General features: G+C 43.6%; 1 protein-coding gene across 7 annotated transcripts in view; it reads left to right on the top strand.

Annotated features, from left to right (window-relative positions):
* The first annotated feature begins 5,287 nt into the window (after window positions 1–5,287).
* DGKH (diacylglycerol kinase eta) overlaps window positions 5,288–19,339 on the top strand; it is a 182,818-nt gene continuing 168,766 nt past the window's right edge. The window contains exons 1-2 of one of the 7 annotated variants that reach the window (XM_070480850.1): window positions 5,288–5,413; window positions 12,933–13,136. In XM_070480850.1, coding sequence (XP_070336951.1) covers window positions 12,945–13,136 — 192 coding nt within the window. In that variant the 5' untranslated portion in view covers window positions 5,288–5,413; window positions 12,933–12,944. The other 6 variants (XM_070480851.1, XM_070480847.1, XM_070480846.1 and 3 more) reach the window with 6 other exon arrangements.

Raw genomic sequence — 19,339 nt, 5'->3', positions numbered from 1 at the left:
GTATTTTTTAGCATCCTTAAAGGTAAATATTCCCAGCCAACACATTTTTAATGATTTTTAAGATTTTTTCTCTTGATACTGTATGGGATGAGGGCAGGTGAGCAAGATAAGATCACTTGTAGAATTTGCACACCTGAGCTGTGGTCTGTAATAAATAGAGAACATCACTACACCCTGATACATGAAGAACCATGAAGGATCTTTTAATTAAGATGGCAGAGATAACAGCTAATGTGACTCAAGGAGAGTTGGGTTTACTATCGATCTTCTTTTTATGTGCCCCACATTACTTTTATAAAGTGAAACAAGGGCTGGAATTTCTATTTCTTGCTTCAAGTGCATTACTACTAAGATGTAATCTGTTTATAAACTGCTTCAAGTACAATTCTTAAGCAGAGAGTCTTTATCAGATTATTGCTATAGGAGGGTTTGTTAGACTCCAGTATGCTCCAGGAAAGATCTAGCAGGGGGCAGTGGGATGCTGCAGCTCCTTACTCCTCCAATGTGAAGACTCTATGCCTGTATTTTAGCTGGCTGCATTCCCCACGGATGATAATTCATGTTCTCCAGATGCCATGTCAGAAGGAAGTAATATCCCTCTGTGTTTATAATCCAAGCTGAGAATGAACTTCTGGCTGCTCAGAAACATGGACACTGAAACTCACTGAGATATACCATTGTGGTAAATTATATGTTCCAAAGCTGGCTGCATGAGTACATATATCTCATTCTACACATTCCTCTTAAAATGTTTCTGATACTCCTTCTACTGACAGGTGGGGTATATGTTCAATACCCCTGAAACATGGCATGGTTTTGTGACAGCGCCAATCAATCCATTTGGTGGAAGTGATGTTATATAACTTCTGAGATGGGCTCATAACAACATGCAGCATCCTTTTGGCTTAGTCTTTCTTGACACACACCTTGGGAGCCCTCAACCTACATATAAGAAGTCAGTCTAGCTACTTTGAAGCCACCATGCTGGGAAGAGTAATAGAGAAGCCTCTTGGAGATAGATATAGATACATACAGAGCCCCAGCTGTGCCAGCTCTCATCTGTTTGAGTCTTCCAGCATCAACTGCCAGGCATGTGAGTGAGCCAGGACAACCTGTAGGTCCCCGGCAGAGTCAAAAGTAATATCCCATAGGGCAGGCATTACTCTCATGGAAAACAATTCCCATTGAAGATCAGCTCACATTAAAACATTATAAAGCATGCAAGGAAACAAGCCACCACAAATGTGATCCAGCAAATACAACATATGGGAGAATTTACACTTTATAGACCCTAGATAATAGAGAAATTTGAAAGACGCTTGTAAATAAATACATTTAAAATCTTCAGAGAAATGAAGGAAAGAGTAGACTCCAAGATAAAAGTAAGATATGACAAAGAATAAGTAGATGTGAAGACAAATAAAATGAAAATTCTAGAAATGTAAACAAATAAAAATTCAATGGACACATTAAAGAGTAGACAATACAGTTTCAAGAGAATTAGGGAACTGGATGATAGATCTGAGAAAATTACCCAAGGTCAGCACAGAGAAGTAAAAAGATGGAAAATATTAAAGAAAAATTAAGACAGGGAGGATAAAATGAGAAAGTCCAACTCACATCTAATAGGAGTTCCAGGAAGATAAAATAGAGAAAAATGCATGAGGTGGGGGTGGGAGGAAGTAATATTTGAATACACAAGAGCTGACAAATTTCTAAAACTGAAGGAGTCCTCAGGTTGAAAATGCATACCAAGTCCTGAAGAAGATATCTAAAAACAAAATCCACCTATATACAAACCAATAATGCAAACATCACTGAAAAAAGAAAATAGTAAATTACTATAGAGAAAATCTATAAAGGAATAATAATGAGACTGACTGCAGACTTCTAATCACCAGCAGTAGATGCTGGAAGGTAATGGAATAGTAACTTCAAGGTGTGGGAGTCAATAATTGCCAACTTAGAACTCCTTAGCTGGTGAAATTATGATTCAAGAACGTGAGAGAAAATAAAATGAGAGTGAAATACAAAGACGTAGAGAATTTTACTCACAGATATGAAGAAAAAAATACTAAAGAATGTACTTCACCGAGACATAAATTGAGCCCAGAAGGAAAGAATAGGATTTAAAAAAAGCAATAGTAGGGAAAAACATTGATAACATGTGTTATAAAAATTAATTAAATAATAACTATAAAAGTAGTAATGATGATGACTAATACAGTGGGGAATTGGAAAATAAGAGGGAATTAAAAAAATACAAAACAGAAATACACAGTTTATACGAGAGGAACTTGGGAGTTAAAGTGTTTTATTTACTTTGTTTATTTGTTTAAGATTATCTTTAAACGTTATCTTTAAAGGAAGTGGATGAAGATATTGATTAATCTTAGATGTTAAGTGTATATGTTAGTATTTTAAGGGTGACCACTAAGAATTGAAATAGAAGATAAATTCCAAATCAGTACAAGTGTTTAGAAAAAGGGGGAAAACTAAAGAAAATTCAACTAATAGAATGGAAAGCAAGAAAGGAGAAACAAGAAGCAAAGAAAAAGAAAGTTAAATAAATATGAAATGAGATGGTGGTAATAAATCCAAAGATGGCAATCATAATGTGACAGCAAGTGCTAGTTTTCACCAAAATCTGTTTTCGGTTTTCCATGATAACAGAGTTGTGGTTGGGACATGGCTGTCCAACTAGTGGCCTCATTTTCCTGCTCCTTTGCTGCTAAATGTGACCATGTGACTAAGTTCTAGCCAATGGGATATGAGCAGATGAGAAGTGTGTCACTTCTGGGTCTAAACCTTAAGTAGTTGGGCTTATGCTCCTTCACGCTCTCTTCTCTTGTGCTGGAACTCCCTAATCAGCTTCTACTGGGCAGATAAAGGCAATACCCTAGGGGATGGAATAGTAATATGGGACAAAGGAGCCACCCAACAACCTGGACCACTTATCCTAAGACTATTTCATGAGAGAGATACAAACATCGCATTTAGAAGGGGAGGCTGGGAGGAAGGATCTGTTTCTTACAACAGTCTTTACCTTAATTAATTTACATAATAAATGGAAACTGATTAATGTAGACTACTTAAAGGCAAACTCAGAAAGAGATAATATCGAAATTTAACAGTTATTTATGACACACTAAAACATAATGACTCAGAATGGTTGAAAATAAAGAGATGGAAAGATATATACTAGGCAACCTCTAACAAAAAGAAAGCTATTATGTCATACAAAATAAACTTGAGGTGAAAAACAATGGACAGATAAACATAATAAACTTGACTGGGCAAACTGGGTTATAGTCCTGGATTTGCAATTTACAGAGTGGAACCTTGGGTAAATTGCTTTATTGTTTTCTAGTTTCAGTTTGCACCTCTATAAAAGATGATAACATATTATTTGCAGAATGGTGAGATAATGCATGGGAAATTGATTTTCTATAGCCATAAAAATATAACTCAAATTCTATCACATAATTAATTCATTTATCATTAACTGACACCTACGCGTCAGAAACTGTATTGAGAACTAGGAAGATGGAGGTAAGGCAGTCATAATATTTGTCATCAGAGAGATTGTATGTAAAAAATGAGGTTAATAACGTCTTCTAAGGCATTATGCTGGGGAGGGGGGTGCATTTAGTCTAGAGAGAGCAGCCAGTTCTAACCTGCAGCAGGGTCAAAAAAGATTTCTTAGGTTGAATCTTGAAAGATGAGTAGGTGTTTGGACTGGTTGAATAAGAGGAAGGATATTCCACGAGAGGGCACAGCATAAAAATAAGTGGCCTGGTAGGGAACTGCATGTGAGGAACTCAGAGTGTTTGATGAGACCCGAGAAATAGATACTGGCTAAGACAGTGGGAGTTCAACCTGTAGGTAACGGGAAGCCATTTAAAGGGCTTATCCAGGGAATGACTTGCTCAGTTTTGTATTTTAGAAGGTTTACTTTGGCCACAATGTGGGAGATGACGACGGTGGTGGTGGGTGAGGTGTGACCAGCTTGGAGGCAGCGAGACTAATAAGGAAAGTAATCCATTGTTTTGGGGGCTTGAAATGAAGGGCCTGAAACCAGGGCAGAGCAGTGAAGTGGAGGGCAGGTGACAGACAGGAACATCTAGTGCATGGAAAGGGCACTGGGAGGGAGAAGGAGGAGCCTGGGACAATTTTCAGGTTTCTCCTTAGGGTGACTAGATGGATTGTGGAGACATTTACTGGGAATGAGACTTGAGAGAAAAGCCAGCTGGCAGGAAAGTTAACTTCTGTTTTAGTCAAGCTGAGTTTAAGGCCCATGGGATGTCTGAGTAGAGACTTCTGGTAAGAAATTGGCTTTCCAGATTGGAGAGCTGGGATAGCGATAGACATTTGTCAGTTATCAGCACATGGTTGGTATTTGAAGTCATGGGGGGTGGGGGTCTGGGTAGACCAGGCAGCACTGGAAACAGACCAAGGGCAGATTATTTAAGCCCTCCGACATGTGAGAGATGGCAAACGGGCTGAGCAAGAAGTGGTTAGAGAACTGGAGGCTGAAGTGTCCCATGGGCCAATGGAAGGGCCAGTTTCAAGGATAAAGTCTGGTCCCCAGTGACAAATGCTCCAGATAGGGTAAGAAGAGAATTGGGACGGGGATGGGGGGCGGGGGACGACCACTCAACCCATTGCCCATTGGTTTAGGGAATTTTAAAGCCACAGGTGACCTTTGTCAGGGTCGCCTCAGAATAGTGGGCAAAGAAGTCGGTTTGCGGGTAAGAAGGAGAGGTAGATTAAGAAATGGATGTGAGAGTAATGAGAACAAGCGTCTGTCTCTCAAAGAGCTTGGCTGTGGGATTGTGCCGACTGGAGGCAGACTGGATCCAGTGTTTTTAAATTTTCAGATTGTTTTAAAAATGTGCGAATGTGTTTGACATGATTAAGGGCCGTGGGAAGATGCTGATCGATGGAGCCCGAAAGTCCAGAAGAGGGAATAACCTGTGAAAAGCAATTCTTGTATTAGAACTAGACGGAAACCGTCTTCGATTCCAAAAAGATGATCGGAAACTCCATTTGAAACGTTGGTTTCAACGGGTGGTAGGAGGTGACCTGCCATTTATTGTGCACTCCCTGCAAGCCAGTCCCTTGCCCTAATTTGAATGCATGCTCGAATTGGAAGGCAGATCCACTCCTGAGGCGGCTTTCTTTCCACGAAACCGTTAATCACTAAAAATGAATAAAAGAAGCACTCCCTCAAGCTTAACCCCTCTTGCAGATGCTAACCCATCCGCAATCTTTTTAACATCACCGAGAATAGACCCCTCCTGGCGCAGCTGGTTCACCAGCGGCTCCGGAGAGCCGTCATCTCCCCTGCTCTGGTGAAGTCGGTGACTGTCCACCGGGATTTCGTTCAGCCTCAGCGCCCAGAGGCGGGGAGGTGCCTGCAGCGCGGGCAGCCAGCGTTTGGAGGAAGGCGGGCGCGAGCGGCAGGCATCGGGAGAGGGAGACGGGGAGAGGGGCGCTGGCAGGCGTCTCCCGGGAAGCGCGGCCACCGCCGCTCCCGTCGCCAGCGCGTCGGCCGGACCAGCCCGGGCTTTCCCCTCCACTCCCGGCGGCGACTCGGCGCCCGGCCCCGGGGGAGGCCGCTCCTGTCCGCCCGGCTGCCCGGTGCCCGTGACCACCCGGCGGCCGCTTTCGGTTCCGCGCCTTATAAGGCCTGACAGGGGGGGTCACGTGCGTCCCGGGCCGCCCGCAGGGAGGAGGGGGCGGCGGGGGGAGGGCGGGAAGCCGGGAGGAAAAGGGGAGGGAGCCGGGGGCGGAGGAAGGAGCCGGGGGCGGATTCTGCAGCCGTGGGAGGCGGCGGCGGCGGCGGCAGTGGGGAGCGGACCGCTCGGAGCTGGACCGAGGAGGAGGAGGAGGTGGAGGAGGAAGGGACCGGCGCGGGGGCGGGAGCGCAGCGCGGCGGAAGCCGGAGACTGCGGGAGGGCCGGGGCGGCGGCGGCGGCCAAGAGGACCGCGGCGAGGGACGCGCATCCAGCGGCCCCGGCGGCGGCGGCGGCGGCGGGGGTCCGGGTCGGCGCGCCCGGGCGGCCGGCGGGCGCGGGCCGGTGCGATGGAGCCGCAGCACGTGCGCCCCGCGCCCGGCGTCCGCAGCCCCGCCTGGGAGGAACCGGTGGGTACAGCGCCCGCGCCCACCCCCTCCCACTTCTCCTCTGCTCCTCCCGCCTGGACCGGGTTCCGTTCAGGAAATGGCCCGGGATGAGGTCCGCAGCTGCTTCCCAGCCGGGGCAGCGCTTCCTCCGCCGCCCGGGCTCCTCCTCGCGCGCCTCCCGGAGCGCTTTGTCCGGCCCGCTGAGGCTCTCCCCGAGGGGCCGCTGGCGAGCCGCTCAGGTTTCCGTGCTTCAGCGACTTCTCAACTTTTTCCTTGATTTTACAGCGCGGGGGGTAGGGAGGGGGAGAAGAGCGACCCAGGCTGTGGGGTCAGCGTGGCGAGCTCGGAGGAGAGAGGGCTTCCCTCCTGAGACCGCGCCCCGGCGGTCACCTGGGCGCGCAGGTCCCGAAGGATCGCCGTTTGGGGAGGCTGAGCGCGGCTTGCAGCCCGGAGCCACGCCTCCGACTCCTGCTCGACGCTCAAGCCCCGGGCTTTTCTAGGGTTCAAGGGTTTGGCCAGGGATGAAGCGGAAAGCTAACCTCGATTTCCCTGCACATGCCATGCGGAGGTTGGGCAACTTTGGGGACCGAGAGTAGCGTGTGCGTGTGTATTGTGTGTGCCAGGATAGGGAGGAGGAGACCGGGGGGCTTTGGATTTGTTCCCTCAAACTCCTCCAACTTCCTTCTTTCTTGCAACTCAGTCAGTCAGAACCATCTCACATCCCTCTGGGGATTCTACCCCGGAATCCCCGTCCCACTCAGCGCTCTGTAATCCTGTGTGGGCTGCCTTTTCCCTGGCATCGAATTATTTGGCTCTCCAAGCCCTGCTTCGATGTTTGCTACTCTGTCTTGGTTGACATTCTTGAACCTATCTGAAAAGCCTCGTCCGAAGTTTCTGGCCCCATCCGTGTTCGGTTCAACGTGTTCGGATGCTGTTTTCCCAGAGACTCCGCGTGTCTGCTCAGGCTGGCCCCTTGCCTGTTGAGAGCTTCTAGGTCAGTGCCAGGCTTGGTTCTCCTTTTTCTTTTCTGATATGTACACTCCTGGCTCCTTTGCCCAGAGTGTACGTATTTCTCTGCCTCCTGTTTCCTGACCTTTTCAGAAGTGTCCTTCGACTCTGATCCATCTGTATCTGCAGCTGTCTGTGCTTTTGTAAATTTGAACATGTTGTTAGGTTTTGCATCTGCTCTTATTTCTCCTATTGTGGTTATCCCTGGGGATTAAATTATTTTTGAAATTAAAAATCCAGTTCAGTTTTGAAGTTTAAATCAAAGATCATTGAGAACTAAATTCAGTGACCTGGTTTTGTTACTTTTTTACTTTAAACTCTCCTATATGAGGTCCCTTTTGAACCTGGATACTTTAAGCCAACACCAATGACAATGAAAAATACCCGGTTATATGACTTTTACTCTAAGGTGCTGAGGCCAGGAGTACTGTGCCTAGAAAAATAGAAACATTTTGTTTTTTGCTTTACCTCTCAAGGTGACAAAAATGGAAATGCTCATTTATTAGCTTTTAAAATTAGACCCCTGATGGAAGTGTATGAATGACCTATGATGCTTTATCCACACTGTAGAACTCTTCTGAAAAAATGAGACTTACTTTCTTTAAACACTGAAGGCTTTTTTATTTATTCGACAGATATTTTTTCCAGCACCTCCCAGTACTGTTGGATATAGCAGTTGTTAACAACACAGATAGAAATTCTCGCAGAATGTACACTCTTCCTTTTTTTTTTTTTGAGAGGAGAGATAGGGACTTTTATTTTTTTTGTACATTCTTGACTAAACAGAATGTCTTGTTTCATATATGTTAATGGTTTACATTCAGATAGTCCCCAAAACATCTTCAGCGATCTCAGGTACGTGGGATAAAATGATACTGCGGACAAAGTGATTTGAAACCCTGTGGCGGTATATGCATGACCACAAAGTCCAAGAACTAATAAAGGGAATTCTCATTTAAGTTCTTAAAAAAGATAAGTTATCCAAATTATTGAAAAGTGGTGTATAGAAGAAAAGAGGAGGGATAAATTAGGGAAAAAGGAGTATTTAAATATTAATTATTTCAGACATTTAGAGCTAAGGGGAGAAATATCAGCCTAATCTAAGAAAGTTTTGAATAGACACAGTATCCTTCAAAATCAGGGATTCTTGAACTTTTCTTGGGTCGATGATCCCTTTAAGAATCTAATCAAAGCTATAGACTCTCTTTCTCCCCAAAATGTACCTGTGCAACATACATATGAGATTTCAAGGGAATCCCAGAGTTCCTGAAGCCCAATCTATGGACCCTCAAAGACCTTGGGTTAAGAACCTCTGCTTTGATTTGGGCTCCATTTTGCGGTTATTTTAAATCTGCTTTTTGAATTCAAATATAGGCAACTTTAATACTTTACCATAAAGGTGTCCTTATTTACATCTATGAAAAGAAATATTCAGCATTGAACAGGCAATATTCACATTACACAGATCCTGTTGCATTTTCCCTTATTGTGTATAACAACATGCATGGAAGGATTCACTCTCCTCTTTCCTTTTTGATGGAACCTAAAACCTGATGATATGATTCTACATGGAACTATTCAGACAGAACAGAAAAAAATCTCAGGAATTGACGCTGGGTAGTCGTGAAGAGAACAGCACTTCTGGCTTGAAATGTGCCCATGTCTGGAGCTGAGAGGCAGCTGCTGGACATTCTTTGTATTTGGAGATGAAATGAAGTTATTTAGTTAAGTGAGGGCATTTAAATAAACTGTTAGTCTTATCATTACTCCGGCTAGGGCAATGGGCCTAAAAGAAGATAAATGTTAGCATTCAGGTTTTTGTGTATTTTCTTTAATGCTAGCTTTGGAATGTAATCAAATCAATGGAAATAGGGGCATTACTTAAATTTTGAACCAATTAAAAAATATTTTGGTGGTGGGAATAGGTGGGTAGGAAGATATTTAGTCAAAAACCCCTTACTCATAGGTAATATCCTGGGGGGAAAAGGGTGGTTAGAATTCTAGCCAAAACTTAAAAAGCATTGGGAGTATTTACAAAGCAGTTCTTAGACAGTGGGGGAATACTAGAGTACATTTTGCTTACTAAAATTTTTTATTGTCAAATGACTTTTATATAGTTGCCTCTGATGAAACTATTCAGAACTAATGGGAAATTAGGAAGGGAAAGAGTTTCAAAAGAAAATGTACCAAAATACAAATTAGAAGTTCTAAGTAAAATATATTTATGCATTGGGTCTAAAGGATGAAAAGTTTTTGCCTTAGGTACTGGAATGACCATATGTACATGCCGTTGATATCACAGTCTCAAAGTCTTTTTTGTTCAGGTAACAAATAAGGAAATTCTAATAAAGTCTTGAATGTTAAATTCTAAATATGTAACAGATCGTGTATCATGGAAGTACGTTAAAGTTTGAAGGAAAGCAGGCCTGTCCTTGTTCAACCTGCGCTGCTCTTTGGTTCCTAACCCAGTGGTTAGGAACGTGAATGCTGGAACATGACTGTTCTTAAAGTGCCTGCTTGGGTTCTTCAGGTCATAAACGTGGACTTCTACATGTTTATCATATGATATGTAATGTAGAACCGTAGAACATAAGGGATTTAAAAGTTGCAAATGGACATTAAACCTTTTTTGTAATGAGTAGTGATCAATAATAAGAATATAATTCAAAGTATCTCTGTAGATAATGACATGCTAATGTTAAAAAAGTTGGTACCAGAATGAGAATTAGCTGTGACTTACACATCTTCAGTATAATAGGTTTTTTTTTTTTTAAAAAATGGGGCTGGAAGCCCTATTAAGCAGAAACCTAGTTTAGTGATAGCTTCTCCTATTTCCATTTCATCCTGAATGCAGTGTTTACATGGCTTGTGTCCAAGTTTTTAACAGTGTGTTTGCGATGTATGTTCCAAACAAAGATTTCAAAGTAACGATAATAAAAGAAATATGTAAGACACATCTAAGAAATTACTTGAAAATCTGAAAACACCAAGTAAGGAAAAAGTCAAGGAAGTCTTGTAAATCAAAGAATGTAATATACCATATATTTGAAATGTGTTTCAGTTGCCATTTTGAGCTACATTAAAATGGTTGAAAATATTGAGCTCTTGACATTGCTATTACATTTTTAAGGGAAGTGAAGTGCATTGCAGGTATCCAATATACGGATTGGATGTTCATTCTGGAAACTTCTAATTTACAGATAAGACCTAGGAAGGAGCTAGTGGGTCAGGTACCTTAAATTAGGGATAACTTGAAACAGTCTCCTTAGAAGAAATGATTGAAGAAAAGAGGGTTTTTCATGCGCTGCCTTTTGTGGGAAATGAACATTCCTTCATTTGCCTACGCAGTATTTCACTCTGAGCGTTCTAGATGCTAGGGAAATTGTAGAACCCGGATCGGTTATTTAGCATGAGCAGGCTAAGACTGGCTGTGCTTTCAAAGTCACAACCAAGTTTGAGAACTTGTTACATGAGTCTTCGAAGAGCAGGGGTAACTGTGAGGTTAAACTTTTATCAAGCAATGAATACCTTTATTTTGAGGTATTCATGAAGACCAGTTCTTGCACGTGAAACTCTTTTAAAGTATCTGTAAGCAATCAGTGTTTGAATCAGAGTATTCAGTCCTCTTCTTAAGCTCACAGAATAGGCATGGGCATTAAACAGTGCCTTTCGGTTTAATCACTCTGCCTGGATTCTGGAAAATGTTCCTACAGGTATATAAAACTTGAAAGCCTAAAGTCTGAATAGAAACACGATAATTGAGAACTAACTTTTGTTATATAGTGAAGTAAAGTGAATAGAACATTAGAACAGTAATCACCTGATTTTGACTTTGGTCCCAGCTGGTGATTTTGGGTCTCAGTTTCTTTACATTAAAAGACATGTCTGAACTAAGTTTATTCTTTCCAAAGGCCCTTTATTAGGTGTTCTTGTTTACACTGCCAAACCATTGGACTGGTCAGTGACCAAACAGTTAGGTTGGGATAAAGGCCATTACTTTGATTATTTTTTCTCTTAAAGAATTCCTTTCATAGCAATATGTTCTTTGTAGATACAGAATTACATATTTACAGAGCCATAGGGCTCAGAGTTTATTTCGCCCCACTTCTTCCCTTCCTAAAGAATACAGCTGAGAAGTAGCCTCTATCAATTAGTATTACATCACAGCAATCTCCTAGCTTTGAAGATTCAAGCCAACTAGCACATTTTACATTTTAATGAATTTAATCTACAACGTGGATATCCAGTATTGGGATTGCATATTGTTTCTTAAAATCTCTTAGAACTGTTAGTTCTGACACAGCAATCAAATTATTGAGAGTAAGACTGCAACTAAGAAAAACCCCAATAGATTCTTAGTTTGGAGGACCCTTAAAGGTCATGCCAACTGAAAAAAATAGAAGGGCATGTCAACTGAAAAGATACAAGTGGGTACTGAAGGGCATGAACACGCCAAAGAGCTTGAATGCTTTACCGAAGTGTGAAGAGACTCCACAGTCTGGCAGGGACTTTTTGCCCTACTTAAAAATACAGCTACCACGACTTTGCAGTTCTCCCTAGACGACAAGAGGAATCAGTCATTTTAGTATCTTCTCCCCCCAGCCCTCCCACACCTTGCAGGGGCTCTTTGACGTTGAGCGTGCACAACCCGCGGCAAGGCTGCTATTCCCAGGTGTCTGCTTAACCAACCAGCTCCCATGGGACGGGTTGTGAGTGGTGCCTGCAGCCTGTTGATCCCATTTCCTCCTGCTCTAGTCCGGGTTAGGGAGTGGCTCTCCCAGGACTTCCAGTGTTTTCGTGCTCTGGCACTGGTATTCACACGGCTCCGGTGCATTGTTTCCTTCCAGGCTGTCTCGGTTAGCGCTTCGGCTTAGACATTTATTTTGCATTCTATCGTCTCTGGCTGCCTGTACTTTCTTGTTTCTGCGCTCTCTCCACGCCCTTCCCAGTTTCCTGTTAGCCATAGGGATCGCTCTTTCTGAACGAAAAGTTCTCAGAGCGGAGTGGAACCTCCCGGAAAATGCTCTCCTCTTCCGTGTGCGCCGGATGGGGGTGGGGGTGGGCCAGAAACTAAACGCCACGGTCGGGAGCGCTGAAAGCACTCGAACCCCAAGGCAGAAGAGGGAGAGGTATGGTTAATCGGGAAAGGGCTAGGGGCTCGTGAGACAGACAGGGGCAGCGCCCATCCATCTCGGGGGCAGAGGGGACTTTTATTCAGCGGGATCTGAGCGGCGAGGCCCAAGTCTGGAGACATTCTGGGTCCAGGAGGTGGCGGGGTGCACCCAAGGGAGTCGGGAGGAAGCTCTAGGTTCTCTTTCTACTCCAGGGGCCGTTTTGGTCCCTGCTGCCCATGCACCGAAAGAGGGAGCATCGCCACTGCCGGGCCTGCAGGGCTTGGCTGCGGAGGTTTCTTGTCTCCCCTGCCCTCTCGTCCAGCCTGGAGACCCCAGACCTTAGGGGCAGGGGGAGGTCGTCCCTATCCCTCTGTCACTCCCATCCTCTGTACCCGTACTGGTCGTATTCTGGGTCAGGAACCCTGTAATATCCCGGGTCTGGGTGTGCAGGGGTCCCGGGCGGGCCGGGGTCTGTATCCCCTGAGCCCCGGAGCCGGGCGGAGGAGCCTGGGGGGCCCTGCCGGGAGGGCGTCTGATCCCCCGCGACCCTTCCCCCGCGGGGGCGGCCGGGGGAGCGGAAGATGGCGGCGGCAGCGGGGCGCGGGGCTCCGGGCCCCGCTCGAGCAGAACCCACCCCCTGACCCCCGCCGCCGCCCCCGCCGGGCGGTGCTGTGTCCCCGCAGGACTCCGAGAGGATGGCCGGGGCCGGCGGCCAGCACCACCCTCCGGGCGCCGCGGGAGGAGCGGCCGCCGGGGCCGGAGCCGCGGTGACCCCCGCCGCTGCCTCGGCGGGGCCCGGAGAGGATTCGTCCGACAGCGAAGCGGAGCAAGAGGGACCCCAGAAGCTGATCCGCAAAGTGTCCACCTCGGGGCAGATCCGGACCAAGGTGAGGCGGGCCCGAGCGCAGCGCCCAGGGCGGGAGGCGGCGCGGCGGGGAGCGGAGAGAGGGCGCCCGGGGCGCAGGGAGCGCGCCGGCGATCCCGGGACCCTGGGGCCGCGACGTGGGGGCGGGGCCCAGCCGGGGGCGGGGCCGGCGGGGGCTGGACCGCGGCGCTGCAGGAAGGGATTCCCGGGTGGCGCGCCGGGGCCGCCGGGCTGGGCTCCCGGGGAGTCCAGCAGGCAGAGCTGGAGGAGAAGGGAACCAGCGGCTCGGCGGGAGCGTGGGAAAAAGCTGCGGCGCTGTTGAGGGTTCCCGCTCGGGGCACTTAAAAGAAGCATTTTGTTTTTTGTCCGCCCTGCCGTGCAGTGGTTCGGTAGAGTCTGTGCGTTGAGCAGGGAGCGGAGTGCAGGCCGACCAGTCAGAGCGGCAGGGAGCCCGCCACGTTCCCTTCCCGCGGGCAGCAGCCTGCTCCTCCCCTGCCCCACTCTGAGAGGGTGGGTGGGGAAGGAACACCGGGCAGCCCCTTTGCCCTCTGCTGCCGTTTGGAAGAGGCTACACCAGTCGTAAAGGATGCTGGCGGTTAACCGCACCCTGCGTGGCCGAAACAGCAGGCCAGGCTTTCGCGTCGTAGGTTCCCACTGAGTGCAGAGTTCAGATCTTACCAACGCACCCATGGTTATTTTTAATAATGACAAGTAACCTTTTTGTGCTATCTGGTGATTAGCATGCTGTGTTACTCTTGTTTGTATAGCAGGGACTCTTAACCTGTGAAGGCTCAAAGTTGAGAGTTTTAATTTGATCGTGAACATATATATAGAAAATGCTCATGACTGAAGATTATTTATGTATTCTAATTTTCGTTAAATTTAAAAAATCGTCGCGCAGAGAGGCTGTTATCACTGGGGGACTTTAACAAGGAATTTGAAAACGGAACCAATAAAATTATTGGATTTGTGTGCTCTGTAAAAATAAATTTGCAAAAGTGAATTCATTCTATACCTATTTTTATGAGAGTTTGTTATCTAAGGTCAATGGATCCCTATATGAAAGTGGAACTTTTATTATATGCCTATGGATTTGTATTTGTATTAACCTGCCTCCTTATTTTCTAAAGTAAATATGTGTAAGCACACACAGCTGTTAACAGGTGCACTTAGCAAAGAGTCAAAGCTTGCTTCAGTCATTTTTTTGAAGTGCACATTTTGTAACTCCTTTTAATAGTGACATTTTTTAATTTAATGGAATTTGTGACAAATTTAGGATATGGGTCTAATGTATTTTGAGAAGATTGGCTAAACAAGATAGGGACTTTCCTAACAGTAACTTTAGCATTTGAAATCTTAATTTTAAAAAAGTTCATAAAACTGTTAATGGTGGGCAAAATGACAGGTTTTAAAAAAAGTGTACTTTATATAGTCATATAAAATGGTTAAAATTCCATGCATACTTATATCAAGATTGACCAGTAAGTTTATATTGTTTGAAAGAAAATTTGGAAATGGCTCTAATTTGAATTGAGTCAAGACAAAGGACAGATCGTTGGGAGTACCACTGAAATTTGTAGGTTTCATGAACTCATGGTAATAGCTAAGATTATACTCCTTAAATTTGATATTATCTGTGATTTGGGGTCAAGCATGTTTATCCAGACTAGGAGTATTTCAAAAAGCACGTTTATTTATTGGTTTTCCGTTTAACTTTCTAGTAAAAATATTTAGCACGTACATTTTGCCATCATTAGAGATAATTAGTGATCATTAAATGAAATGTTTCTTAAATTTCCAAAGATGTGTTGAATTTCAGAAATTCCGCATTTTATACTCGCTTATACAAGTGCAGATAAGTTCATCAACGTTTTCATATATGAACATCTGAGATCAGCCCCAACTTCCCTGCTTTTCCCCACCCCCTGTCCAGACTGTTCATATCTGCTACAGATTTCATCAGTTACATCTCTTATCACATGTACAGATTTTCCTCGACTTATGATGGGTTTAACTCCTTCTAAAGCTATTGTAAGTCAAAAATGCATTTAATACACCTAGCCTACGGAACATCAACATCGTAGTTTAGCCTAGCCTACCTTAAAAGTGCTCAGAACACTTACATTTGCCTGCAGTTGGGAAAAAAACAAACACAAAGCTTATTTTATAATGAAGTGTTAAATATCTCATGTAATTTATGGAATACTATACTGAAAATGAAAAACAGAATGGGTGTATGGGTACAGATGGTTCTGAGTGTATCTGTTCTTTACCCTCGTCATCACGTGGCTGACGGGGAGCTGTGGCTCGTTGCCGGGGCCAGCATCACGAGGGAGAATCCTGCAGCATATCGCTAGCCAGGGGAAAGAGAAAAATCCAGAAGTCAGAGTACGTTTCTACTGAATGCATATGGCTTCCACACCACTGTAAGGTCAAAAAATTGTAAAATGCTTAAGTCGAACCATTTTGTAAGTTGGGATCGTGTGTCTTGATTATCAGGGAAGAGGTTGAGGACAGTGGAGGAATTCATAGAATGAGAACTGCTAAATTTAACTATTGGTTCTCAGTCTTCAATTATGATCCAGGTAAGAGTTAAGGGGAAAGATCTTTAGAAAAAGACGGATACCCTTTTGAGCTCCTCCGCAGGTGTGTAAGATGGGGAGCCTGGAGGAGAGGGAGACCCCAGGACTGGCCCAAGGCCTAGTTGTTTTTCAGAAAGCATTAGCAGTTCTTGCTCATACAGCCTGAAGATACATCAGGGGACCACTAGTTCTGACAGGTCGTGGTTGCTAATGGCATCTTCGATCCTGGTGGAATAGCTTGGGATGGTGTGTGTGGCGCATGCACACATACCTACATGCACATATTCACATGCTTACATTATTCATCTACATGCTCTCTTTTTATAAAGGCATTTATGCATAGACAGACATACAGAGGGCCTACAGCAGAGTGAATTGCACATAGAGGTCAAAAATTTTCTTTAGATGAATGTGTATATATTATATTACATGCTTACACATAATGCTTCATATATATGGATATTATTGTTAAAACTTAATACTTACTTAGTTTCTTTTAAGAGCCTTAGGATCATAAAGCTGTTTGGTTTCCAATTTAGGAATATTTTTCACTCCAAACCGAAGTAACTTAACTAGTTACTAACTTAACTAATTGCCTTATTTGGAGTGTTCTTTGTGTGAATACTGGTTAATGTTTTAAATAATTTGAATTTTAGTAAAGAACCTTAAGTTAATTGTGGCATTTGAAAAGTATCCAGACTTTTCTCATTTTTTTGCTGAGGAAGATTCACTCTGAGCTAACATCTGTTGCCAATCTTCCTCTTTTTGTATGTGGACCATCACCACAGCATGGCCACTGACAGACGAGTGGTGTAGGTCTGTGCCCAGGAATGGAACCTGGGCCACTGAAGTGGAGCATGCCCAACTTAAACACTAGGCTGCTGGGGCTGGCCCTATCCAGACTTTTCTTAATTGAAAAAGTAATGCATGCATGTAATAAGACATTCGAACAGTGTGAGAGGATATTCAGTGATGAGAGGGTAAAAGTATGGAAATTATTTGGCAAAATGTATTCAGCGAAAAGTATTTTCTCTCTCACCCCAGACCTTCTAGTCTCCATCTCAGAGACAATTGTTGACATTTTTTTGATGTGCTTCCAGAAAATTTCTATGCACATACAAGTGTGTGAGTATATATAATATAATATATTACTTATATTGTATATATATACTTAAGTATATAGTATTTAAAAAATACTAAAGGGAACATTCTGTACACATTCTGTGGCTTGTTTGGAGATATAATATGGAGGTCATTTCCTTAACACTTGCATAATCTACCTCATTCTTTTTAATGATAGCAAAGTGTTCCATTATACTAGGTTGAGGTAAGTGAAGTTGCTCTGTCAATAGGTCAAAAATGGTGGAGAGTAGAATGGTGGTTGCCAAGGGCTGGGAGTGGGGGGAAGTGGGGAGATGTAGGGTAAAGGGTACAAACTTTCAGTTATAAGATGAATAAGTTCTGGGGATCTAATGTACAGCATAGCGACGATAGTTAATAATACTATATTGTATACTTGAAATTTGCTAAGAGGGTGCATCTTAAGCATGCTTAGCGTATTAAAAAAAGGTAACCATGTGAGGTGGTGGATATGTTAATTTAATTGTTGTAATCATTTTATAATGTATATGTCTATCAAATCCACATGTTTTATGCTTTAAGTACAATTTTATTTGTTAATTATACCTTAATAAAGCTGGAAAAAATGGTCAAATATGGGAAATTTCATCTGGTTCAACCTAACATGTTATGTCATCATTTAATTAACCAGTTCTCTGTGGAAGGAAATATGAGTTATTTCAGGACAACACTAATCTCAGCTTTTTTGCAGTGGATATGGTGACTTTTTTTTTTCTGCTTTTTCTCCCCAAATCTCCCCAGTACATAGTTGTATATTTTAGTTGTGGCTTCTTCTAGTCGTGGCATGTGGGATGCCACCTCAGCGTGGCCTGATGAGCGGTGCCATGTCCGCGCCCAGGCTTCCACCCAGCGAAACCCTGGGCCGCCGCAGAGCGGAGTGCGCAAACTTAACCACTTGGCCACTGGGCTGGCCCCCATATGGTGACTTTTTAAGTAAAGAATAAGACTGGCATGCTTCTAAAATTAGTGTGATTTAATAAAATCCTCGTGTACATTTTCGTACCCTCCTCACATCCCCACCTTGTATGCTCTTGGTTCCCCTTTTCATTTTCTCTTTCCCTGCCCCACCCCCCTCCCCCCTCCAGTTTCTCCGTCCTTGCTGTCCTCTCAGCTATTTTTCTCTTTCTCTGGTTTTCACTTTTTTTCCTTTCTCTGTCTCAGCTAAGTGGAATTTCAGGCAGTTTCACCTAGCTACCCAGGTGCTAAACACTAGACAGTTTTATGGCTGCCTCTATTTCCCCAAAGGGAAAAAAAATTCGCTCATATACAAAAGCGGAAATTGTGCTGATATGGAGAAGCCAAAGGGAGCTGTAACTCGTCATCTCTTCCTCTCTCTTTACTCTTGGCCGTTATTCCTGAATTCTTAGTCCTGTCTCAAGGAGAGGTTGGTTTTGCATTCTGATTTACTCTTGTAGAGAAGTTCACAGTATCTACTGAGAATGAGACACTCTGAAACAACACTAATATAACTCAGACCAGCTTGGTTTTGAACATGAATGTGAAGGACACTTTGGTTGCTTTTTGTTGGCCCATGAATACTGTAGTCTTTCATTTTGAAGGGAATGGCTGGAGGAACCTTGGTCAGGTTTGTAGACTAGGAATGTTCAACCGTCATAAGCTGAATGGTATAAACAAATGGGAACAATCTCAATGACTTTTTCTGACACTGATTCATCTCAGCCAAGGTCTTGAAGCTTCATATGTCAAAAATACCTCCTAAAAGGTTTATTATGCTCTCATTTATTTTTTGACATTTATGTACTTCCTACAGTTAATTTTGAATATCCATAAATGAATCTTTAAGTTTAGGTAAAACATAACCTAAACACTGAAAAGATATTCAGAACTTTGCAACATTATGTCTGGATTAAGACATCTCTTTAAGGACATTAAGAAAAGAATAATCACCACTTTCTTCAATCAGTATCTTGATTTTACTTTAACATGAAGGGTATATAAATAAACTCTTACACCTTTATGGTGAGGCAATATATGGAAATATTGATTTATATTTTTCACTGCTTTTTAAGTTGCAATTTGTGCAATTAAAACATTATCTTTCACCATAAACATCAGATGGAGTAGGCTAGGGAAGGCTTGCTCAGTGTTTTTCAAATTGTAGGTGGCAGCTCATTAGTGGGTCATGATCGTTCCCATCCAGCATTTAAAACAGAAACAGAATAGATTAGAAAATATTTAAAACTTTTACCCACAGTTCTGGGTGGAAACATTGGGTTGGGTAATGATCCAAATAGGATGAGAAACAGAAACATGGCCAGAAGATTGTTAAGAAATGAGAATAAAGTAATGTTGTCAAGTGTATTGTTTGGAAACTCAATACGATACGAGAGGCGAGTAGGAACTTTTATATTTTGTTATGTGATGAGCAGGAAGATATCTTGAATAATAAGAATAATTAACATTCTTCTAGGGCAGAAGTTGGCTAACATTTTCTGTGAAGGTCCAAATAGTAATTATTTTCAGCTTTGTAGGCCATAAACTT

The sequence above is a fragment of the Equus asinus genome, chromosome 11, assembly GCF_041296235.1.
Source record: "Equus asinus isolate D_3611 breed Donkey chromosome 11, EquAss-T2T_v2, whole genome shotgun sequence".
In the NCBI taxonomy this organism is placed as follows: Eukaryota; Metazoa; Chordata; class Mammalia; order Perissodactyla; family Equidae; genus Equus; species Equus asinus.
The sequence above is the reverse complement of the archived record's forward strand: the minus strand, read 5'-3'. Positions and strand labels throughout refer to the sequence as shown.